The sequence below is a fragment of the Calcarisporiella thermophila genome, assembly GCF_041956535.1.
Source record: "Calcarisporiella thermophila strain CBS 279.70 unplaced genomic scaffold VTP21scaffold_17, whole genome shotgun sequence".
Lineage (NCBI taxonomy): Eukaryota > Fungi > Calcarisporiellomycota > Calcarisporiellomycetes > Calcarisporiellales > Calcarisporiellaceae > Calcarisporiella > Calcarisporiella thermophila.
Window position 1 is genome coordinate 140,897 of NW_027192207.1, and position 23,793 is coordinate 164,689.

The window sequence follows — 23,793 nt, forward strand, 5'->3', positions numbered from 1 at the left end:
TTACGTACGCTATGACATGTTTTCCGTAAATATAATGAGAACATTGTTTGAGTACAAAATCGATCAGCTCGTATCCCCCTTTTATATTTATACAAAAGAGAATCCATGACTTCGATGTCGATTTCTCTCTTGAAACATGTCAAAATGTGGCTTAGTTTATTGAGAGAAAATTTCCTTGTAAAATAGCAGCATCCCCTCCCCCCTCTTTCTTTCCTCCCTTCTAAACCCATCCATCCCCGTTGGACTTGTAGCGTACATAGCTTTGAGTTTGGTTAGTATCATCCTGCTCTCCGCAAGCTCTCCCATCGATCTCGGATGGATTCATCCATCTTCATGTATGTTGTGCTCACTTGCCCATTTTTACAATTGGTAGGGATATAATCCATCATGCGCGACATCTACAAAGACGAGGAACTTATCATCCCTGAGGGCGTGACTGTGGAGATCAAGTCGCGCATTGCTACCGTGAAGGGTCCCCGTGGTGAGCTCAGGAAGAACCTCCGCCACCTCGACATCGAGATCCAGCGTGTGGCTTCTAACAAGCTCCGCTTCATCGTCTGGCACGGAGACCGCAAGAAGAATGCTTGCATCCGCACCATCCGCTCCATCATCAACAACATGATCATTGGTGTGACCAAGGTATGAATGTTTGCCGGTCTGACCCAGTCCTGCAGTCTTAATTAAGCGTTTTTGCATTGTTTGTTCTATTTTTGCAGGGATTCATCTACAAGATGCGCTTTGTGTATGCCCATTTTCCCATCAACGCCGTGATTGGCCCCAATGGCGAGTCCGTTGAGATCCGTAACTTCTTGGGTGAGAAGAATGTGCGTAAAATTAAAATGCTTGACGGTGTTAAGATCGAGCTGTCCACTGCTCAAAAGGATGAGCTTATCCTTACCGGCAATGACCTCGAGAATGTTTCTCAGTCGGCTGCCAGCATCCAGCAGTCCACCCTTGTCAAGAACAAGGATATCCGTAAGTTCTTGGATGGTGTATACGTCAGCGAGCGTGGCACTATTGTTCAAGATGAATAAGCAATATGTTGTTTGATTCCTCGAAACAAAAAATAAAGCCTATTTGCGTCTTGATATGGACTCATTGACCGCGTAGAATGATGCGCCCTGTTGTTCTATGTTAAGCTCGGGTTGGAGGCGAGGCTATGGAATGGAACTCTCCCTCTAGATGAACCGGTGGAGTGGCGATTTGATGCCAATCCCACTGTCAGAAAAGTCCGGCCCAAAATTGATTTTCTGGGGGAGAGAATAAAATTTCCGGTTCGAATATTCGGTGGTCTGTTCGATTTTCTCCAATTCATTGTTTAACTCCTCCTCCCCCCTCTTCTCCCCTTTTGTCAAAAGTATGGTAATTCAGCTGGCCACTAGATGTGATTCAGCCGGAGAAAACGGAGGCGATTTGTATCAATCGGCCTCTAAGGCGGTAGAGGATGGACTCTATGCAGGTCCTAGTCAAAGTGAATTGACCTCAACATCTACATCTCCACCTAACCATTCCCTCTGCACCACCGAGCATCAGAATAGTTCCACACCCTCCTCGACATCCCTGTTTATGTCTGGTTCGCCATCGTCTACTGACTTTTCCCGTGAACCCAATTTCTCTGCCACACCCGGCCGAATCACTGCTCTGAGGCAAATGACCCGCTCTTCAGACTCATCCCATCGTCATTCATTGCATTTTCCTTTTTCTCCGTCAAACTCCTCACACCTTCATCACGAAGAGTCGGGCCATTACTCTTCAACTCCTAATCGTCGTCGATACTCTTCTTTTTTCGGCGGGAATAACTGCAATAATGTTCACGGGCGATCTGGGGTGGAGGGTGCAAGCGCTGGTTTGTCGGCAACTGGCGAAGTAGTAAAGAGAAGATGGGCCTATACGATCATCAACCAGCCTACAAGCGATATGATCACAGTGTTCTCCTTTGGGAGAACAATGCTTTTGGAACAAGAATTATTAGATTTCATCCACAAGTAAGACCGATTGACCCTCCTACATCGACATACACGATTGATATACATTTTCTACTATCTAGGCCTGTTCCCCAAAATTTCCGTGTTCAATGCCGAATAGTACGCCGCAAGGAAGGTTTTGAACGCTTCTCGCCCTCTTACGAACTGTATTTGGAGGAGGGCGAGAGCACCAAACTTTTTCTGCTCTCGGCTAAGCGACGCAAGAAGAAACAATCAAGCTATTATCTGATCACGACACAGCGAGACCCCAGCCATTGTAAAGGGAAGATGTCCGACGGAATAGTGGGAAAACTAGAGTATGTCGAGTTTGATGACCGTATTGCGATGTGTGATGACGTTTCGAACAAGCCATTTTATTTATTATAGATCCAATTTCCTCGGGACCTCCTTTGTTATTTATTCCAACGGGAGAAATCCATTCAAGGCCGCAGTCAGTCGCGAGGAAGAGAAAATCCCTATACGGGAAGAATTAGGCGTGATTACATATGTAAGTTGCATGGCGAGATATGTTGATCAGATGAGAATAAATGGAGTGTGGATTATTTGTGAATAGGATCCGAACCTGCTTGGATTCAATGGTCCGCGCAAAATGACGGTGATACTTGGGACTATGACAAGAGATGGCAAACGGCCAGAGTGTCGACCTACCAAGGTGCATTGCTGCTTCTCTTGGGTCCTTGTCCTTTCTATTTTCCAACTGTAATCAACCTATTGTGCTATTAGGAATCGAGCACAATGCTTGCGCGCTATCGCCGCAATGAAACTTCTAACCTCCTCGTTTTACACAACAAGTCCCCCCAATGGAACGAGGATACACAGTCCTACGTGCTCAATTTCCACGGGCGAGTCACCCTAGCATCCGTGAAGAACTTCCAGATCGTGCACGATAATGATCGTAAGTAGTCATAGTAGCCGGGTGCCAGGAACCCCAAGTTTAATGCTGAGTTGTTTTTTAGCCGACTATATTATCATGCAGTTTGGCCGTATTGACGATGATTTGTTCAACATGGACTTCCAATACCCCCTTTCTCCTCTGCAAGCTTTTGCGATTGCTCTATCAAGTTTTGACGGGAAGTTAGCCTGTGAATAGCCCTTCCCCGTCTTTTTTTTTCCCCTCTCTTTTTTTTTCTCCAGCAAACGTTTGCTTTGTATTTCAAAATTTTAGATTATTCGCCTTTTGCTATTCATTCTAATGACGATCTCAATAACATCATGCAGTAAATAGTCACTTCCGCCTTAATGCATTATTTCAAAACCATATTGAGCAAAAGCAAGTGAGAAAACACGGGTTACTCTTCATCGCTAAACACGGTTATCCCATCTCTCTCCTCATTCTCCTCCTCTTCGTCCTCATCCTCTTCCACCTCATCGTCCTCACTCGCTTCATCCATGAAAAATTGCCGCACTACATTCCTCTGGGTTAAAACCGACGAAACTCGCTCCTCATCTTCCTCGTCGTCGTCGTCCTTCCTCTCTTCCTCTTGTTCCTCCTCCTGCACTTGCTCTTCAACCTCGTTCTCCTCCCCATCGCTATCGCTACTAAACGGGTGTCGCACTCTATTCTTGGCAGGACGCTCCTTTTGATCACTCCCTCGCCGTTGCGGGGAGGAGGATGACTGAGTGAAAATAACGGCATGCCGCCTCCGAACCCCTAAGCTTCGACGTGTGCTAGCCTTCTTCTCTGCCTCTGGCTTTAAAAGGGATTTATTCTCTGCTGAAGTGCGTAGTTTCTTCCGGGGTGGAGGGGAAGGGGGGTCCTCCTCCTCATCTTGCCCTGTTGTGTCGAGCGCAGTGATCTCCTGTTCTGCTTGCATTACTCCATCTTCAACTTCTCCATTGCTCATTGCCGGTACCTCGTCGCTGTTCACTGGCTCTTCGCTCGTTTGACTTTCTTGTCGAACCCTTTTCTTCGATGACCCCGATTTTGTGCTGTCAGGCGTGATTGTGTTAGAAACCAGCTGTGAGTGCTGAGATTTTTCGGATGCAGCCTGTCTAGATTGCGAAGCCTTGTGCTCTGGGCGTATTTTTTTGCTAGACAAAGAGCTCTGCTATTTGTTGTGTGTAGCAATGTTAGTTCTCTTCAAGTTCCAGAAAATCTAACGTGTATAGTCAAACAAGGAGGAAAGTGAAAGATAAAATACCCTCTCTCCGTAATCATTGGATGGCCGTGATCGTTCTCTTGCCTGTGTGCCGCTGCTATCGTCTCTTAGCTGGTCAACCTCCTCTTCCTCTTCCTCTTCCTCTTCGTCTTCTTCTATCTCCTCCATTTCAGCGGGCCTTCTCACTTCTTCGTCTGAGGAATCAATTGGTATCTGGGACGATATAACTTCGTTCGTAATCAAATCACGGTGTTTCAACGAGCCTGTATCCGGCATATAGGGGGAGAGAGGTTAATTCGGCGAGGGATTGCCAAAGCAATGAAAGTAGAATACCCAAATAGAACGCCTCTGAGGGGCAGTTGTTTTCTTGAAGCATTGCTTTTACTTGGAATATGATCGTTTCCATCGCTTTTCTAATTGGCGGGACTAATGAGGCCAAGGCTCTATCCTTGATGACCTTTACGTGCCCACAGACAATCTAATAATGTGGAGTGCCGTTTAGAAGAGAAATCTCAAAAGGGAATAAATAAAAAGGTAGGGTAATTTAGAAGATAAGTCCTAACCTGGAAGGTTCTTGTGGATGTTTGCAAATTTCTTAGAATCACAACCACGCTCTCTTTATGTGCCTTGAAATTTCTTGCGAGGTAGGGCAAAAAGCTGCGAAGGAACCGCTCGAGGAATATTCGGCCGTAGCGCAGTGTGACTGAGAAGAGAGGACGGTGGTCCATGCCTCTAACACTCACCGTCAATCGCGACCAGTTGTCAATTGTATGGTGGATGTGGGCTATACACTCTTCCGTGGTGCTATAGTGGAGTAGGTCAAACGACTCGATTACGGAAACAAGCTCCATCTCAATAGCCTGTAGGTGTCGCAAGTTAGATCCTAGCAATGGTATGACAGGAACAGATCATTTCGAAATTCAAACCGTTCATTACCTTGAAATGGGTTACATAGGTGTGTCGAGTGAGTAAGGGGTGCTTTTCCAAGGTTTCACTATCCTCAATGCTAAGAGCAGGTAAAACGGTGGTGATGTAGTATTCCATCGTTTCTAGAGGCTGCTTTGAATTGGAGATCTGTTGTCTGAGCAAATATACAATAGTCTCGGACTGAGAAAGATAGTGTTAGATCCATGAGTGATGCTGATTGAAGGGAGATAATCGAGTAGCAAGTATGTCACCTTGAGCGTGGATCTATCCACCCACTCCGTTCCTAGGTATTTCTCTGCCAAATTACTAAGCGTTTCTCGCAGCTCGGCTGCTTCTTCTGAATCGCCTTCTCCAAGCGACAGTATTTTCGAGAGAATACGGTGCAGAATAACAGCTATTGAAGCAGTCGGAACGGTTTCGGAGAACTTGGCAAAGTAGTTGAATGCTTCCGTCACTAATTGCCTTAAACTATGGCTCGACGGAGATCCCTCAAACCGGATACGAGATGCGACCACAGTAAGCAATTGCTAAAAATTAAACATAATCAGTATAGTGAAGGAGGATCGGGTGCGTTAGGTAAATTTACCATTAAGTTGGATCTATTATCTGGGCTCTTCAATTCGGGCCACGAGAAAAGATGCTCTATTGATTGAAGGAGCATGGCAAAACAATTTTGAGATTGATCATCCTCCTGTTGATGAAAGGTTAGTTGGGATCAAATTCAAACCAAAATGAGAGATAGCTGAACCAAAGAGGGAGATATACCTCTGTTATTCTATTCTCGTCCTCTATCTCCTCCAGGATAGCCTCCAAACGCCTCAAAATAAACGGCAAGAAATCGATAACCTAAAAATATCAATTGCATGGATTACTATACATATTGAATGACTCGCTCATTTCATAAGCGAAGTACCTGTTTCACTACTGCCAGCGCCCCTTGCCGTTTTACAAGTGCAAACTTGTCCTCCTCTGTTCCCCATTGCTGCGACTGTGATTTCTGCTTTTGTCTCGCAAAAAAGGGATTCGTCACCGGAGGCGGCAAAAGGTACTCGAGCTTACAGTTAAGATCTCGGAGTAGATATTTTAATTCTGGGTACTATAAGAATAATAAGTATAATAAGTCATTAAAAGATGAAAACGGGCGCCTAGATAAAATGTCATTAAATTTACCCCCAGATCTAAAATTTGTTCGCCCTCCGTTTGGCTATTTATTTGGGGGTCCAATCCGACTCGTAAAACCTTGAATACGTCCATCTATAAAGAAAGAGAGGTTTCAAATGCAAAGCATATAGAGGGAAAACAAATGTACTACCTCGAGTTCTCTGAAAAATGGTCGAAGATCCTCGATCGTAGAGAAAGAAGGTTGTACCGACTTCCTAGAGCCCATGGACGCGCTATTCAAATCAGGACGGCTGTTTGCAGCTTTCTTACTATTGTTAGGGCGGCGGGGCTGTAATTTATGGAGTTTAAGATTCTGGGTGAAGAGTATGAAAGTGTAATACTCTATTTACCTTCGCCCCATTTAGACTCAAACTTTCTTTTAATGACAGTCTATCGCCCATCCCAGCTGTTAGCTCATTGGAATGTCCAAGATTGGCCAAAGGAAAAAAATTCGTGGCTAATCCCAGCATATTGTTCAAACTATCTTCAAGCGAATTAATATCCCGGATTCGTGCGATGATTTTAGCTAATAATGCAAATGGATTAAGGTATGGATTCGGCACCTTAATTATTGAAGCAGGGCATTCACCTTCGATTTCGTGTCCCTTTTGCGACGCAAAAGCGTTCAATAGTTCCCGGAACCTTATCGGATATAGTAAGGTCAATATAAAAAGTAGGTATGCAGAGACAGACATGATATAGTACCAGTTGATTGCCATAAGTAATGCGTTACAAGCTGCTTCGATCATTTCAGGGGTAAAAGAATCCTGTAACATCGAAATAAAGCACAATGAGAAATTCTAAACAGCCCACCACAACCACTAACCAGGGCATCAGAGTACACTTACATTATGTTCAAATTTCTTATACATCAAGATCCCACAACCTAATAGTGCATCAATCTCGTCTAACGAGCCTGCATTCAATGCCTTTTCACATGCTTGTAGCAATTTGAACATAGAGCAAAGGCATAGAATAAGTTCAGGATGTGTAGGCAGGATTCCAAGTTTGCCACAAAGTAATGGGTAGAGTTTTACTGCTACGACGGAATCCTAAGTATATAAAAGACTATCAGTGTTGATTTAAAGAACTAAAAGCAAGGCTGCATGAATTACATCTGCATCCAAATTCATCCATGTATCAATTGACATTCCTTTCAAAAGTGAGATGCTCTTTTCGCACATCTCTTGCACCTCCTCTTGGTCCGAAATAAACTCGTCAGTAAAGTGCTGTACGTACTGGTCTTTGATCCAGAAAACAAGACGCTCGTCCAGTCCACCTTCTTTGGTAATCAGTGCAAGTTCATCATAAGCAAGTGACATAGCTTCCTATTTTTTTTAAAAAAAATGCACCAGTAATTCGCTTAACAAAAGTGCTCAAGTTGACGAATAGCAACTATTACCATTGATTTTTGACACGAGTCCCGTACAAGATTTAATATGCTAACCGCCTCAGAGAGGCTCTTGTGACTAAGTGCCTGATTAGCTGATACAGTAGATCCAATTGCAGCTAAAAAATGAACCGGTATCTAGTTTACATATTAAACTAAAGAGTTAGGAATGACATACCACTCTGACTAGAGCTTGCCATCTCTATGCACGCCATTTTTGCTCCTAGTTGCTTAACAATAGCTAATGCTCCAAGAACGCCTGCCTTTTTTACTTTTACAAGAGGATTTGATAATTGTTTGCGTACAATAATCATCAATTCGCCGCGCAAATTCCCTTCACATTGAGGATTGATCTCCATCTTGGTAATGGTTAGTAATCCAACGGGTGGTCTAGAGAAACTCGTGGTCATCAAATGTTACCTCATATGCAAGTATTCCAAAAATATCAAAGAGAATGCGGATTTGGTCAAGAGAGAGGTTGTCGATATAATCTAATACGCCCTTGATGAATATCACGAATCTACTTAGCTTTACAGGGAATTGTTGAGCAAGCTGAAGCAATACCGACAGAGCAACATCAATTTCTGCAGAGTATGAAAACAAAAACAAAAGGTTAAGGATAACTTGATTTGTTTTTTACAATAGAACTTGGCATGAATATCATATTCCCAATAAAAAGGATATTGAGCCACTCCCGATATGGGTTACCAACGACCCAACAACTTCTTGTTGATAGGAAGGGTCAAACACTTCAAAGGCACTACTATATAGCGTAGAAGCTGCTCGAGCAACGATTGCATACTGTTGGCTCGATCTCAGAAAGTTATCGGCAAGCGAGGTGATAACGCCAAAGTATCTTCAATGAAAAGGAAAATGTATAGAATTAAATATTAAAAAAACCCAATGAATCATTAGTACGAACTCGAGTAGGCCGTCTGCATGTTGCTTCACGCTTTCTTCTAAAAGCGTCCTAGTGATCAAGCCTTCGGCAATCTTCTTCTTAAACAGGTTTTCAATTTTCCTCTTATTATTAGTCACGACATGCAATATGAACAGCACCAAAACGTCGAGCGATTTTAGCGAATCCTATAATTGAGCACAACAAGGTAAATACAACAAGAACATTGGAGTATCGATTCTCCGAGAAATTACTACCGGCCGATTGTTTTCGCTAATCACCCTGAACCACGCATCGTATACAAACTTGTGGAAGCGTACTCCCGTTTTTATAGCATCTAAAAACAAAGCTATGTAGCCATTTTCAAAGTAAGCACACACTAAGAGAGTTCGATTTACCCAAAATAAGTGCCTCTGGTACTTGATCTGGCTTCATTTTCCGCCTCTGTGTTAGCTGGCTCACAAATCGTAGACTGGTCTCTTGCTGAATCTGGCTGATCGAGTTGATGTCGAATGCATTCCTCATACGACGAACGACCTTGAAATTAAATCCCCCCCCCAAAAAAAAACTCTAATTAGCTCATATATATCTCCTGACAATAATGAAAAATACTCACTTCTTGTGCATTCTCCGGCGTACAGGTCTGGAGCAGTACTTTGATCACTACCGGCAAAGAATCCAAGTCTGCTGATCTAAGCCGGTCGATGATAATGCTACGGACATCGGACTAAATACCATTGAAGTATTAATTGAACAGTTAACTGAGCCAAGAATGGCCTGCCTCAACTCTACCATAAAATCGGGCGGAAGGGATAGATTTCCGAGAGCATCAAGTATTGGAACAAGAAGTTCCTGATTCTCCTCCATGATCTTTTTTAATTCGTGAGCCACTGTCTACCAGTTTTGACCAATGTTAGCCTAGGGTTTGAGTTCAAGCTGCTTCAAAGAATAATCGACCTTATGCTCTGAATCGTTTAAAATTTCCGGCAGGTTTACTATGATGTCTCTTTGAATGGCAAATGGGGTACAATCAATGATCTATCAAAGATAAGGGAAAGTTGAGTCACTTCAGACTGTTGAGTAGTAATGTCGCCAACTGACTTCGAGAAGTTTCTCTGTTAATCTACGCGGTTCAACGACATAATCTAGCCATCTAAATTGTTGCAAAATCATTCGATGAAGACTTGAAGAGTGTGCACTATTAGTTATTAACGTAGAACGATTGAATATGCAGCATACAAATATCAATTATGCAATAATGAATATATACTCTGAGTTTTCTTCTGACTCCATGATAAAATTGGGTAGACGTTCCAAAAGTTGGTCCATTAACTCGGGCTGTAGACAGTCAATAGATAGAAGAAGTCGTACTAAACTATCTGGCGTGGTTGAGCTACATAAAACCCATCAATCCAAATAGTTAAGGTGAGGGAAATGGCCTACTGCAATTCCGCAAGAAACGCGAAAAATTACTTGAAACGGTTAGAAGCACCAACTTCAAGAGTCATAGGAATTAGGCATGACCGTAAATTTTCGATGTGATCCAGGTGTTCTTGTAAAGCTTCTAAAAATTGGGCCACCCCATCATGCTGCGTGTGCGAGACGAGCTTCTTTGTAAGATTCCGGCGGAAAATGGCTGGGTCCACGACTTCGAAAGATAATGAAAAATTAGATACAATGAATGTTAAAAAATCATTAATCAAATAGAATCTCGCGGAACTTGATAGAATCTCAAAAAAATCACCACACCTAAGCGAGTCGATGATCCTCCCGAGCCTAGACGGCCACCGGCCTGATATATGAATTGATGGAAGATCGTCTCATGTTCAGGCTCATTTACCTCCATATCGCGGCCTAGAATCATATTGTTTATTTAAGCCGTGTTTAGAGAGAACTTAAAAGGAATTGCGCGTGTAGCTATCCATCTCCCTAATAATTTACCATCATTTATAGGCATTTCGTGTTTTGGCCACCGACAAAGACGTGTAAAATTATACAGTCACAAAATAAAATTGGAAGGCTAAGTTTGGTCAAAAGCGGCAAACAGTTATAACTGGGAGTAAACAAAGAGCCGTCACATATTTGTACTTTGTCACTCTAACTCCCTTTTACCCTTATACTCTCGCACATACCCCTACTTGATTAGCTTTTAGCTCCTCTATTATATATTATGACAGAAAAACGGTATTATAGTTACGACCAAATTCATCGACTTATAAAGGAGTCAGTAGAGAAACATGATCTCCGTGAGGGATGGAAGCCAGACGTCATTCTTGCCATTGGAGGAGGGTAAGTAAAGACGAAAGGGAATATTGGCAGCCAAAAAAAAGCAACCTATATCTATTGAACTTGTAGTGGTTTCATTCCTGCACGTATTTTGCGTACATTTCTTAAACGCCCAGACAATCGAAGTGTTCCCATTCAGGCTGTAGGACTTAGACTTTACGAAGAGCTTGAATCAGGTGAATCTCGTATGGGTGACAAGGTTGTTCGCACGCAATGGCTCCACTTCGGCGAAGGTGAGGAAGAAGCAGCGGCAGCAGCATTAGTTGGGAAACGCATTCTAATTGTGGACGAGGTCGATGATACAAGAACTACCCTGGCCTATGCTGTTCTGGAACTGCAGAAAGATTTGGAACGACTCGCACGGTTAAGAGGATTAGAAGGATTTGGTGGAACTAAAATTGGAGTGTTTGTCGTGCACAATAAGCTCAAGCCGAAACGTGCTGAGCTACCAGTCGAAGTTGACTATTTCTCTGCTGAGGATGTGAAAGACGCGTGGTGCGTGTACCCATGGGATGTCGAGGATATTGAAGAGCATACACGTATAGCGAATGAAAAGGTTCGAGGAGTCGAAAGCGCAACAAACTAAATACAGTAAATCGGAGACGCTAAATATTAGTAGAGTCCTCAAGTGTTAACCGATCCTAGTTCATACCAATCTCTAAACTAGAGTCAATTACAGCCTTTTTAACATTCACCCTTTCCCTCTCCCCCTCTCCCTGTCGTGTTCCTCGCCCTCTTCCTTCCCTTCTCTGTCAATAAATAGGTATTACAGTTTGTTGTAGAAGGGGCATCATATTATAACTATGGCCCAGATTTTTTCTTCTGGCATTAATGTATAAATTCCTTTCAAAACTCCAAATCTGTGGCTACCTTTTACGAGGATCATAAGCTACACCACACTCGTTAAACATTGCATTGATAGAGAATAAAATTTGACATGTATCAAACAGTATATTAGAAGATTTAATATCCTAGCTCTTCCTTGGTCAGAATCCCAAGCTCTTCTTTCAATGGCTTGAGTTCTTCGAGGTATTGCTTATACTGTGACTCATTCTCGACCTTAGCCTGGATACCTTCGAATACGCGAACAGCTGTAGCGAAGTCGTTAACACGGCGGGCAGCCTTAAGCGCACTTTCAATCACTGATGGTGCAGGTACAAAGTCATAGGAAAAGCAATTGTTGAGCCCACGTTGAAGTTCAAACTGGTCATCGATTCCATCAAAAAACTTGACATAGCGGGTAGTGAAATCTTCGAAGGACTCTTCTTCGTGTGCGGAAGAATAGCTGCGGCGGACGATGATGGGAACTAAAGGCAGAGTGGGAAATGGAATCAGAAAAAGAATTAACATGACATAAACAACGCCTCTGAAAGGAACGCTTACCAATGGTATGTCCGTTGAGAGACGATTGGCGTAAGGCACCGGTTACTGAGCGTACAAGTAGTCTATTCATTATGTGCTGTAATTAATCCGTGAAAAATTGTTTATCGAAACTTATTGACCCCAGTCGGATGCATGTTGGTGGCTTGTCTATTCCGTATCGGCTTCCCGAAGATGAGTCGAAATCTACATAAACTAAGCAATTAGATGATACTCTTGTATTTTTATTGTATCTGCATACCTTGCTTAGCAAAGTAACAATGCCTATGATCTATTTTCGAAAAATGTTTTGCCTGGATATTCGACCAAGTGAATACAAATATAAAAAAGAAAAATCCGAATAAGCAGCGGATGCTCGTAAATCCAAAATAAGAAATCCTATAAATAAAGCTTGAATAGATAGAGTTAACGAGGTGGGAGCAAGTTTAATATCCAGCATATATATTCTATTAGAGCAGTGCATATTCAAACGAAGCGGTAAAATGATACAAGATAAAATTGGAAAAGCGGGGGGTTGATATGTACAAGGAGAGGTGCAATTTGATACGATGGCCCTTTTCCATAATAATTATTCATCTCCATACCTTCACCATGTTATCCCATCCGCAGCTTGCAACCACACCTCTCTGACCCGCCCAAGCAACGTGGATACAAGCGGCCTCGTGAGCTTTATCCACAACTAATCTCTTGTTTCCACTCGCAAAATCGTAAAACCACATTGCTCCATCGGAGCTTCCGCTTGCAACCATCCGACCTTCTGGTGAAAACTCGCATTGTATTGGGAATCCTGCGACACGATGTCCTTCCAATCTCTTTCTTTTATTCATTCGCCAACTCTTTGCAGAGAATATGGCAATATAATCTCCGTTTGTCTGGGCCACGAAATGTTGCCCTAGAACACGTAAAGCCGTAGGAGTATATGCCTCCTGATATATTTGATTTGAAAGCACACAGCCCGAATCAACGTCCATCACCATAATCGCTTTATCTGCAGAATTCCGCACTGTATAGTCAGAAGCAGCAAGGAATTGGGCAGGGTCAGAAAGAAATTCAACATCTTGCACCTGACCGAAAAAACGAGGATAGCTCTTTGTTTTTCTAGATCAATATATAGCTATCAGCACTAATGCACACAAAAGTACTAGGAAGGAACACCTACTCTTTCGCCCGACAGTCCCAGAGTACCAATCCCCCTTGATGCATTCCAGCAAGAAGAAGATGGGGATCGGTCGGGTGGTATCTGAGACAAGTAACATAATTATCGTGAGCAAAATCCTATTTCCAACCATTTTAGTAAGCTAGCTCAATATTAAATATAAATAGTCATCACTCACATGGAGTTTTACCCCCTTCTCTACATCCCATACTCGCAGCTTCTTGTCATATCCGCCGGAAGCAATTTTTTGACCATCCCCACTCCACTGAAAGTCCCTCACTGCACCTGATGTAATCACAATAGTATTCAAAATGTATGTTTGCAAATTATTTTACAGTAATACTACCATCATGTCGATATTCTCTGACACAATCCTTGGTACGTAATGCATCATAAATCCGAAGGATTCCATCAGCACCCGCGCTTGCTAGTAAGTGCGCATGTGGCAGGGACCAGCGTACCTTATTTACCTTATCTTTTTGCACAAATTTAGCAACGCATCTTCGCGGGAGACCGTCGAGGCCATCGAAATGAAGTGGATGCGGATTTAAAATATATAGAGATTGTTTTACGGATACTTAAAAGCCGAAATTCAAAGAGGGTAATAAGTAAAAGAAGAGTTTCTATATTCAAGAAGATCTGTGGACCGGCAAAATACCTGCATCGGTTTGGAATTTTTCTTCTACCGATTCCGGCTGAGACTCGAGTCTTCTTTTGCGCTTCGGAACGTAAGGTCGAATCTAATAATAGGAATAAAAAATAAACTATTGACTTTGCCAGAGGGAGTTTGCATTTGATTTAAATCGTACCTCTCCAGTCTTTGAGCTCGTTTCCACCGATCGTTTCATGCCCTTGACGCCGTTGGGAGGAGATGAAAGGAAAATGTGACTGCCGCTGGGGGTTTATCATCCTGGAAGGTCGATCCTAGAGTTTCAATCACCGCGTCATATTTCAAGAATGGAAGTAGCAATTTAGATTCATGCAAGAAATAAGTAGGAAAAAAAAATCAAGACACGCCTATTCACACACCACTCTCTATAAATATTTTCTTCCCACCCCTTTTATTTTTTTTCTTCTTCTTCTCTCTCTTCACTCCAATATTGCATTCTTCTATTTCTCTCCCTTTCTCTCCTTCCTTCATTTCAAGATTCACTTCTGATCAGCCAGCTGTCCTTTTCACAAAATCTCATTGAGTCAATGACCACATTCGACCGTGCTCCATGGCGACTACCGAGCCCACATCCTCAGGAGGTCACCTCACCCGTTAACAAAAAATACATCGAGCCTGAGCCACTTACCCCGCACTCACAGGGTAATGATATGAAAGAAAACACTCCACTCCACTCCACCGAGCGGGATTGTAACCTAACCTACCTCTCCGTTAGTTTTGTGTACGGATACCTACTCTCCTTGCTCTCCTCTTCTCACTCCGGTTGATATGGAGAAGAGTCGCAAAGTAACCACCTCTCTCTTTCCATCTCTTATTGGTGCTTGCAATGGAAATCGAGTATTTTACACTCTCTTTACGTTGGTAGTTGGCACAGGCATGGGATCGAATGCTAAAAGAAGAGCAATACCGCAAACTCCTCCACCAGAACTGTGACGAGGCTACCTGCTCTCGTTACCATAGAACTATCCGATATTCATTCGAGACCCGATTGAAGGCAAAAGCACGTGTGCCAAAATGCGATAATACTAAGGAAGAGGTAAGAGAGGAGAAAGCGATTAGAAAGAGGAAATGGAGGAGCAATTTGGAAGAAGTTGGGAAGATAATAGGAGAGGATGGAGGGGAAATTGAAGAGCTAAGTGAGGGGAGAAAAATGGAGGAGGAAGCGGATGAATACGAAGGTGAAGACGAGGACGAAGTGAGCCTGGAGAGAGAGGAAGAAGGTGAGGAAGTGGACGAGGAAGTGGAGGAAGACATGTCAGAGGGGCCTCAACACAAAAAGCGAAAATCCATTCGTATCGCTCGTAGCCCTCCGCAACTGCTACGACATTCCCAGGAAAATTCTCCTATTGCATCCTCAATTGCATCTGCATCATCATTCATTGCCACAGCCTTGGCTACTCCTTCCCCGCATTCGCCCGCAAAGACATTGTCACCGCCCTCAGTTAAGGGAAAAACCACCTCGTCTCCCTCGGGCAATCCCCTGGCTAGTGGAGGCTATACTGGTACACTACCCAACAAAAGATGCCGGAGTTGTCACATGGAAATAAGTAAATCAACGTGCGGACGGCGAGGTGTTGATCATATCCCTAATGAACTGTGCAATAGCTGTGGACTCCGGTAAGAACCTTAAGTTAGCAGTAAATTGTACTAACACTGCTTCTAATTTATGTGTGATTCTCTTTAAATCTCCTTAAATTATGCATCTTGCATTTAGTTTGTTCAAGGGACGCTACTACTGCCCCGACCGTTCCTGTTATTTTGTACCAAGTAAATCCGAATACAAGCGTCTCAAAGCGTCAAGTTCGCGACCAATGTGTAGCCGCTGCAACCGTCAAGTGCTTGCTTATCACCACAAAGACAAATAACTCTTCATACTGCACTATTACCTTTTGCATATCTTTTTTTTTTCACTCTCGGGTTGTGAGAGAGGATAAAATTTTTGCGTAGATTTGGAAAAAATTTAGAGTTTTGGTCAAAATACTTCTTTCACAAACTTGTTTCTTACCCCCTCCGTTGTTCTTTTATATATTTTGTTTCTTTCTTCTTCTACCTATGTTGTGCTATTACCCACGCCCTTATATCCCCGCTTCTCAAAAAGTCGACGCTATTTTCTTTTCTTTTTGCAAACTTTTGCGTGATTTGGGAATAAATAGGATGAATGGAGACCATTGCCTTTTTCATCTCCTGATTATCATATGCATATTGAGCAAGTATCTCAATATTTACTATAAATATTTACATATATAACCGATAAAATAATAGTACAGTAATAATTATTCTAATAAAATTAAAATTTGACATTGCGAAGATAGGTAAGAACCACCTGACCCACAAGGCAAACTGAACAAAGCTAATCTCAATAGTCACCATTTACACCAGTCTAATCCTCATCTTTGTTTTCAAAGTTTCGAATAATCGCCCCCACAAAATCTCCTTGTGAGTTCAGGTTGGAATGTTTGTTTCGTATCGTCTCTTCTCGACTGTTATAACTTTTATCCCAGAAGCTCTTATCCGAAAAGATCTTAATGCCATTTCCTACGCCGTCATGGAGCTTTCCCTCCTCCGAGAGTTTCTCGAAGTATTCCATGAGCTTCAAGAATTTCCCGCTAGTCATAAAATCTCTGAACCCCCGTTCCTCTAAGGAGTTCGAGTCCTGGCGCTGGTCGGCATCAATAAGCTGTTGCAGATATTCTCTCATACTAGAATCCTCGTCTCGTGACCAGAAAAAATGCTTCTTCTTTTTCTTTTTTGTTTTCGTTTTCTTCTCATCATCCTCCTCGTCGTCTTTACTCATCCATCGCCCAATGAAATCAACAGCCTTCTTCACGTCCTTGTCTTCTAGAAGATGTTGTTTAAGTCGCTCAAGTTCTTGTTCTTCAATCGCTTGGAACTCTTGTTCCGCTAGCTCCTTTATATAGGACACCATCGCCTTGATCGGACGGCTGCGGAAGAACTCCCTAATTCCACCGCTGTGCTCACCTCGCTCCTGAAGATCCTGCAGTTGGGCGGTGATAAGGAGCGGGAAAATCAGAAAATACAATATCTTCATGTTGAAGAAGGGAGCCGTACAAAAGTATATAGTAAAACACAAAAACAAGCCAGAGATTAAATGGGACAGAGGTCCTAATATTTGGATTCTTCGGATATTTGTAGTGCAGCTACTTTCGACCCTGGCGCATGTATTTTCGTGGATTTATTGTAGTTTGGGAGGTGAGCTGCACAAACACATAGCCACGCTGTTTTTAATTTCGCACAAATCGTGGGGAAAGTTTCGACGAGGGACGCTGGGCCTTGTTTTTCCCAAAAAAATAAAGCAAGTAAAACTCAAAACAGGGGTTCATCCCATATGAAAACAAACTCGGGCTTGCATTTGCTGGCCAGATGAAGGGCAGCTCCAGGCATTTGATCATCGCACCCCTCGCTACTCCACAATGGCGTGAATAATAGACGCGCCTCGCTTATCACACGAATCTAAATCTCGCAGACTCTTCGTTATGGCCCTGTACTTGGCCAATCGGATCGCATGGGTCTGGCGCGGAGGTAGGGCGCCTTATGGTTCGAGAAGCTTCCCTGTTTTACCTCTTCATATGATATCTGCAGTTTAAGCCTTCAGGATAAATTAAAAAATTTCCACTGACTAAGAGTATTTCCCTGGAATATTTATACCGGGATTGAACAGGCATTCTGCTCCCCAAATCAAATTGTGATCAACCACTTATCCCAAATCGCTAATGCCGATCCGAGCTAAGAGCTGGTCTTTCGCTACTACGATCCCGGAATTTACAGGGCCATTTCGTGTGGGCTGCCATGACATTGAGCTGGTTTACAAAGGCGGTATGTCTGAGGGACATCCCGAAGAAGGCTCAAAAGTTGCCGGCGAGAAACTGAGCAAAGGACTGGAAGGCCTTCTTGTTCGCCTATATTATCCAGCTGAACCCCAGAACAATCACTTGACGAGCTGGTTGCCGACTCCGATGAATCTGTATGGTCAAGGTGAGATCTCGAAATTTGTCATTTTATCATTAGCCACTATTAATTCGAGCTTGTTAGGTTACGGCGATTTCGCTAAAATTCCCAAGTGGATCTCCACACCCGTTTTCGTGTGGTCTCTTATGTACACCAAGATCCCTGCATTCTTGAATGCGCCGTTAGCCTCCGACAAGAACCGCTTCCCAGTGGTGGTGTTCTCTCATGGGATTGGCTGCAATCGCTCCACGTATTCGTATATATGTGGTCAGCTTGCAAGTGCAGGCTGCGTGGTATGTGCTGTGGAGCACCGTGACGGTTCAGCTTCCTTCTCTCATGTAAAACGAAAGCAGCCACTCGAATACGTGCATCCCGTTGATCCATCTGCAATGGAATTCCGGCGAGAGCAGGTGAAGCACAGGCTTGAGGAAGTAAACGCCTGTTGGGAGCTAGTGAAGAAGCTTGAAGATGGGCATCTGGTCGAGAATATTTTCGAGGAGAGAATTGACCTTGGGCAGTTCAAAGGTCGACTGGATCTCGAGAATGCGGTAATGGCGGGTCACTCTTTTGGTGGCTGCACAACGGCAAGTATCTTGCATCCTATGGCCACATTTTTTCATGAGTTTACTAACTTCCTCTTTTTCTTAGATCGAGGTACTAAAGAATCCGGATGCTCCTTTCAAAGTTGGCATCACTCTTGACCCTTGGATGGAACCTTTCTTGGGAACACCCACAGTCACTCGTCCATTGATTGTGATTAATAGCGAAGGATTCACGAAATGGTTGCTCAACTTTAGGCTTGTTGAGGCTATGATGAAGAATGCACCTAAGAACTCTAGATTATTCACCATTCTTGGTAGCGGACATCAGAATCATAGCGATATTCCAGTAAGTCATCGCAACCTAGATAGTGTTCCGTCCTTCATCTCTAACATTCGATTTTATTTTTTATCTTTTAAATAGGCGCTTTTCCCAACGCTCAGTCGTCGTTTCACTAAATCAACTGGACCTATGGATCCCGCACTTGCTCTAGAGTTAAACGCAAGACTCATTTTCGAGTTTTTGCGCCAGTATGTCCCGAATATTGCTGAAAAGATTCCTGTCGATTCGAAGATACTATCGGATAACCCAACAGAGCGGCCGGTTGAAATCCAAATTCATCAATAGCAAACTTATTTATTAGACGTTGAACAATCTATTGCCTTTCTCCGCCAATTTATATCTATATTGAGACATCTTATCCTATACGACCACTTCATTAATTTTATGCAATATACATATTTAAAAACAGCCCCATCTGATTTTCTTGTTCTCCTTATCTCCCATTCCAAATATTCTGGAATCTATACGCTGTGGAGATGATTGACTGACAAACTGAGCTTGAATTTAATCGGACACTGGGTTTATAGGTCATTCGAATAAATAGCACGAATACACATACTCGGGCAAAAGTATCGCCAGAAGTAGGGGTTAGGGGTACTTGCTTAGTAACACGCGTGTACAATTGGCTTTGATAATTGTCATGATTTTTCGAATTATATTATCTAGATATCCGGGAAGTGCCTCCTTTCAAACGAACACTTCCCAAGGGTCACAAAGGACTTTTAAATAAACGAGAAAAATCTTTGTCCACTTATATTAGACAGTAACATTAAGTCTATAATTTCAACCATTTAATCTACTAGTTTGCGATGCACTGAGCATCCAAAGTCTGGTAACAACTAAGTACTCGTGAATTTGTGATTCTTTTTTCAAATGGCCTCACTCTTGTAAAATGAAGCTGACAATAGGCTAAAAATAGGCATTGAACATTATAACTGCCTGAAAACTTCATCCAAGAAAGTGTCACATTTCCTTTAGAGTCTCATAAGCGGGCCTTGATCTTGCCGACCAAAAAGATATTTTTTCTAGAGAGTTGAAAATCAATTTTCGATTTTGATATTCGCATAATTTACCAAGATAAAACGCAGAATTCACGAGGCGCAGTTTCATATATATTTTGGCCACCGAGGAAGCAACTGGGGAGTGAAGGGTTGTGAAAATGGGAGGGGAGAAGCGTAAAATTACCTCGATCAAGAGAAGAAAAAAAGATGAAGGAGAAGATGAAGGGATTAATGTTGAAACCTCATCCACGTCGCGAAAGAAAAACCCAAAGAAACGGTATAAGGTTACCTCTAGATTTAGACTACCAAATCGCAGCAATGGACAAGGTTGGATTATCACTACCGTGTGAATAAAGTAATTCAATCAAGCTAATGAGAGATTCTTTGTCTCTTATTTTAGATCATAATGACGTGCTAGGCGTAGAGCAACGTACCAGCGGAAATTCAAACGTACATTCGCAAGAGCTCGGGGAAGAGCATTTGTCGGAGCTAGAGCAAGAAGAAGAGGCCGAATATGTAGAATTCGGTCATCTGTTGACAAGAATTGTTGGAATCCGTTATTACACAGGCATAATTAATGTGGGGGAAATGACAGTTTTCAAGCGAGAGCCCCATAATCCTTACGATGAAAATGCTATACGAGTAGATAACATGAGTCAATTACAAGTAAGTTTGATTGTTGGCTTATAATTGCCACTTCTAAGTAGGAACATATTGTATTAGGTCGGCCACATCCCTCGCGATAAAGCAGCAATATTAGCCCCTCTTCTTGATGCAAAAAGACTCGTAATGGAAGGTGATATTGTTTATATTCAATTGATTATCATCAAGGATATTAAATTTTTATTGCCAGGAATTGTCTCTGGCCGTGCCCGCACTTATGATATTCCGTTGTTGCTGACGTTTTATGCGTCTCCTCACGATATCCCAAATGTAAAACGCGTGTTAGCAATGCAAGGTATTGATGTAGGCTTGCCCAAGCCTACTATTAAGATGGGAAGGCAATCTCTGCCCGTGAAAATGGACGAGTCGTGGGGTGAGCTGATGGCTGCGACGCAAAAATTGGACCAAAAGAGATCTCAGCAACTCCTTGATAAAATTGGAATAAGTGTCAAAGACCTCGGTAATATTTTATTACGGGTATCTTGGCTGTAACATTTGCTAAAGTTTCTCTAACATGACCCATGTAGCTAAACTTCAAAAAGCAAGCCAGCCAGAAAATCTTCGAACTAAACTCCTTCCTTTTCAGCTTCAGGGCCTACAATGGTTGCTTGATCATGAGCATCCACAATTGCCCGAAGGGAAAAAGATCGAACAGTTCTGGAAGGTTCAATCAAGCACTGCTGGTTCTTCCTCAAAAACTTCTGAGCCCATATATAACAACATTCTCACAAATCATTCCATGAAAACCAGGCCTAATCTTATGCGAGGCGGAATTCTGTCGGGTACGAGCATCATTATTTCGTGAACGGTCCCACTTTTTATTTTCATGAGCATTATAATAATTGCCCTGATCCCCTTAGATTCTATGGGACTCGGAAAGACGCTGCAGATTATCGCCCTGATAGTAAGCGACCCCACCGGCAAAAACCTTGTCCAAAATCCGGTGGCCTCTGATCCTAGTTACAGTAAAACTACTCTCGTAGTTGTGCCATTGAGTGTTATCGGTAATTGGGTGGTGGGTAAACTAGATTAATACAATTATTCCTGTAAAAGTTTAAACTAAGCTTCTATAGTCTTTCAGACACAATTCGCTTCACATGTCAGTCCCGAGTACGAATTCAAGGGCTATGTATACCATGGTCCCGATCGTAATGATGATCCAAAATTTCTGATGCAGCACGACTATGTTATCACCACCTACTCAACGCTGTCACAAGATGATATTCCTAAAGGAAAAGGCAAAGCGAAAGTAAGAGGGCTATTTGGTGTTAAATGGCGCCGTGTTGTGTTAGACGAGGGGTGAATTTATGAATGATCTAAGGAGATGTATTCTCGCTTCATTTAACGCCAATGCTTTTTATCTAGACATTTGATCAAAAATCATTCCACCAAGACCGCACAAGCATGCACAGCTCTCAGTGCCGAGCGCCGAATCATCCTCACTGGAACACCTATTCAAAACTCTCTTAATGATCTCTATTCCATGCTGAAATTCCTACACTTTTCACCGCTAGATGACAGAGATTTTTGGCGCTCGTGTATCTGGAGGCCAATGAAAATCGGGGTATTACACTAGTGGTTTTCTTCCTGTTTTCCTGTTACTTTGCGATTTATTTTTATTCTATAGAATCTTGAAGGTCTATCTCGACTGAAAGCTCTGTTGCAGTTTATCAATCTACGGCGCACGAAGGAAATGGAGTTCAACGGCAAGCCCATCCTCCATTTGCCTCCCTGCGAATCCTTCCTATACAAAGTCAAGTTCCCGCCAAGCTTACAGAAGAAATATACACGTCTTGAAAAAGAGGCCAAAACTCTATTGAGAGATTGCATCCAGAGTGGAGGTCAGAATTCCGTGTTGAGTAACTATATGGTGTTTCTCTCCCTGCTTACTCGCCTGAGGCAGCTTTGTGACCACGAGGCACTCATGCCTGACGAAATTACTGAGATGCTAGAATCGGCGGCAGCAACGACGAATATAGACAAGGAGGTTCTAAAGCAGCTCATAGAAGCACTACAAATGGCAATCGACTCGAATGACGATTGTTGTATTTGTCTCGAGACTATAAGCGAGCCAGTTGTGACACCTTGTCGTCATGTGTTCGACTTGAAATGCATCGAAAAGGTGCTGGAAGTGAACCCGAGCTGTCCAATGTGCCGGGGAAAAGTAGAATTAAAAGAGTTGATAACAATGCCCGAAGGGAAGGAGATGGATGCTGAGTTGACTTCACGGGAGGAAAAGGGCAAACGAGTGTTAAGCTTGAGCCCGAAGATCGAAGCTTTATTAAAGTTTTTGAAAAGTAAAATGCCGCCGCTCTAATGAATCCTATGTGCTGTGATTGATTTATGTTGTATTTACAGATTCGCATACTCAAGATACCACCACTAAATCGGTTGTGTTTTCGCAATGGACCTCCTTCCTTGATCTCGTTGAGCCCCACTTGGAGGAGGCTGGCCTCCAGTATGTTAGGCTTGATGGAAAGGTGAGCACATTCGAGGAAGATATCGTGACACAATAAAAAGTGGGCAACTATATAAGAGCCTTTCTTTTTTACTCTAGATGCCGAGTGTCAAGCGAGAAGCTGCTATCGATGCATTCCAGACGGATCCGAATGTGACCGTGTTTCTTATGAGCCTGAAATGCGGCAGCTTGGGCTTGAACCTCACCGCCGCCAATCAAGTTTTCTTGCTCGACCCTTGGTGGAATCCTGCAGTGGAGGACCAGGCCACAGACCGCATTTATCGCCTCGGTCAGACGCGTCCCGTGCGGATCTTCCGGCTCGTAATAGAAAATACGGTCGAGGACCGTGTAATAGAGCGGCAAAACATTAAGCGTAAGCTGGCTGCACAGGCGCTCGGAGATACACAAAAAGGGAATGTTGAGCGGGGATGCGAGCAGCGTATGGATGATTTAATGGCATTATTATTGGCCGATGAATCTCCTGGGGCCTCCTCCGCCGGTAACAGTGGTAAATAACATAGCCATGCTCACATATAGCGTGTCTGCGAAATTTGGTTTATTCAGCGGGAACGAGGGTGGGGCATTGATTGAAAAAGCAAAGTATGGTTCCGTTTTACTGAGCTCGTTTGTAAAGACACATCAATTGTGCAACAAAATAAAATGATCGGCTTCTGATTTTTGTATTAATTAGCGAATTTTATTACTTGAAAATAATGAGTAATAATATATATGAAGAAAAAGTCAATAATAATATATAGATACAAGAGCAAAAAAACGTGGAACTATATTTTGAAAAAAAAAAAAGTCTCTTGAATGGCTCAAGACCAAAAATAGCTTGAAGCAGGATGAAAGAAAAAAAAATATAAAAAAA

The 23,793-nt window shown here is 42.8% G+C and overlaps 11 protein-coding genes across 11 annotated transcripts; 6 read left to right on the top strand and 5 right to left on the bottom strand.

Annotated features, from left to right (window-relative positions):
* Positions 1–387: 387 nt before the first annotated feature.
* VTP21DRAFT_3288 (60S ribosomal protein uL6) lies at positions 388–1,034 on the top strand (the record flags this gene model as incomplete). The annotated part of the gene is made up of 2 exons (XM_069393574.1): positions 388–639; positions 717–1,034. 2 exons carry the CDS (start codon positions 388–390, stop codon positions 1,032–1,034), a joined length of 570 nt encoding a protein of 189 aa, XP_069249292.1.
* Positions 1,035–1,359: 325 nt separating this feature from the next.
* VTP21DRAFT_3289 (uncharacterized protein) lies at positions 1,360–3,075 on the top strand (the record flags this gene model as incomplete). Its single annotated transcript, XM_069393575.1, has 6 exons — positions 1,360–1,985; positions 2,048–2,281; positions 2,352–2,472; positions 2,539–2,637; positions 2,709–2,880; positions 2,942–3,075. 6 exons carry the CDS (start codon positions 1,360–1,362, stop codon positions 3,073–3,075), a joined length of 1,386 nt encoding a protein of 461 aa, XP_069249293.1.
* Positions 3,076–3,274: 199 nt separating this feature from the next.
* VTP21DRAFT_3290 (uncharacterized protein) lies at positions 3,275–7,921 on the bottom strand (the record flags this gene model as incomplete). Its single annotated transcript, XM_069393577.1, has 18 exons — positions 3,275–4,033; positions 4,127–4,347; positions 4,418–4,562; positions 4,648–4,944; positions 5,021–5,191; positions 5,263–5,538; positions 5,598–5,702; positions 5,777–5,857; positions 5,925–6,107; positions 6,182–6,265; positions 6,324–6,461; positions 6,523–6,698; positions 6,762–6,814; positions 6,878–6,939; positions 7,021–7,224; positions 7,288–7,500; positions 7,575–7,657; positions 7,741–7,921. 18 exons carry the CDS (start codon positions 7,919–7,921, stop codon positions 3,275–3,277), a joined length of 3,432 nt encoding a protein of 1,143 aa, XP_069249294.1.
* A 31-nt stretch (positions 7,922–7,952) lies between these two features.
* Positions 7,953–10,306, bottom strand: VTP21DRAFT_3291 (uncharacterized protein; the record flags this gene model as incomplete). The annotated part of the gene is made up of 12 exons (XM_069393578.1): positions 7,953–8,146; positions 8,255–8,418; positions 8,485–8,648; positions 8,718–8,797; positions 8,859–8,997; positions 9,077–9,187; positions 9,253–9,354; positions 9,418–9,498; positions 9,562–9,658; positions 9,731–9,853; positions 9,934–10,108; positions 10,210–10,306. The coding sequence occupies 12 exons, from the start codon at positions 10,304–10,306 to the stop codon at positions 7,953–7,955; spliced, it is 1,527 nt and encodes a 508-aa protein (XP_069249295.1).
* Positions 10,307–10,630: 324 nt separating this feature from the next.
* VTP21DRAFT_3292 (uncharacterized protein) lies at positions 10,631–11,332 on the top strand (the record flags this gene model as incomplete). The annotated part of the gene is made up of 2 exons (XM_069393579.1): positions 10,631–10,749; positions 10,816–11,332. The coding sequence occupies 2 exons, from the start codon at positions 10,631–10,633 to the stop codon at positions 11,330–11,332; spliced, it is 636 nt and encodes a 211-aa protein (XP_069249296.1).
* Positions 11,333–11,709: 377 nt separating this feature from the next.
* Positions 11,710–12,199, bottom strand: VTP21DRAFT_3293 (uncharacterized protein; the record flags this gene model as incomplete). Its single annotated transcript, XM_069393580.1, has 2 exons — positions 11,710–12,053; positions 12,130–12,199. 2 exons carry the CDS (start codon positions 12,197–12,199, stop codon positions 11,710–11,712), a joined length of 414 nt encoding a protein of 137 aa, XP_069249297.1.
* Positions 12,200–12,698: 499 nt separating this feature from the next.
* Positions 12,699–14,130, bottom strand: VTP21DRAFT_3294 (uncharacterized protein; the record flags this gene model as incomplete). Its single annotated transcript, XM_069393581.1, has 6 exons — positions 12,699–13,224; positions 13,286–13,401; positions 13,461–13,567; positions 13,629–13,859; positions 13,941–14,022; positions 14,092–14,130. 6 exons carry the CDS (start codon positions 14,128–14,130, stop codon positions 12,699–12,701), a joined length of 1,101 nt encoding a protein of 366 aa, XP_069249298.1.
* A 349-nt stretch (positions 14,131–14,479) lies between these two features.
* VTP21DRAFT_3295 (uncharacterized protein) lies at positions 14,480–15,817 on the top strand (the record flags this gene model as incomplete). Its single annotated transcript, XM_069393582.1, has 4 exons — positions 14,480–14,594; positions 14,668–14,738; positions 14,818–15,569; positions 15,667–15,817. The coding sequence occupies 4 exons, from the start codon at positions 14,480–14,482 to the stop codon at positions 15,815–15,817; spliced, it is 1,089 nt and encodes a 362-aa protein (XP_069249299.1).
* A 515-nt stretch (positions 15,818–16,332) lies between these two features.
* On the bottom strand, positions 16,333–17,001 carry VTP21DRAFT_3296 (uncharacterized protein; the record flags this gene model as incomplete). The annotated part of the gene is made up of 1 exon (XM_069393583.1): positions 16,333–17,001. The coding sequence occupies one exon, from the start codon at positions 16,999–17,001 to the stop codon at positions 16,333–16,335; it is 669 nt and encodes a 222-aa protein (XP_069249300.1).
* Positions 17,002–17,683: 682 nt separating this feature from the next.
* Positions 17,684–19,085, top strand: VTP21DRAFT_3297 (uncharacterized protein; the record flags this gene model as incomplete). The annotated part of the gene is made up of 4 exons (XM_069393584.1): positions 17,684–17,945; positions 18,003–18,502; positions 18,567–18,806; positions 18,882–19,085. The coding sequence occupies 4 exons, from the start codon at positions 17,684–17,686 to the stop codon at positions 19,083–19,085; spliced, it is 1,206 nt and encodes a 401-aa protein (XP_069249301.1).
* Positions 19,086–19,959: 874 nt separating this feature from the next.
* On the top strand, positions 19,960–23,438 carry VTP21DRAFT_3298 (uncharacterized protein; the record flags this gene model as incomplete). Its single annotated transcript, XM_069393585.1, has 11 exons — positions 19,960–20,128; positions 20,202–20,467; positions 20,525–20,597; positions 20,655–20,924; positions 20,992–21,246; positions 21,325–21,479; positions 21,546–21,763; positions 21,830–22,028; positions 22,092–22,761; positions 22,823–22,944; positions 23,022–23,438. 11 exons carry the CDS (start codon positions 19,960–19,962, stop codon positions 23,436–23,438), a joined length of 2,814 nt encoding a protein of 937 aa, XP_069249302.1.
* Positions 23,439–23,793: the final 355 nt, after the last annotated feature.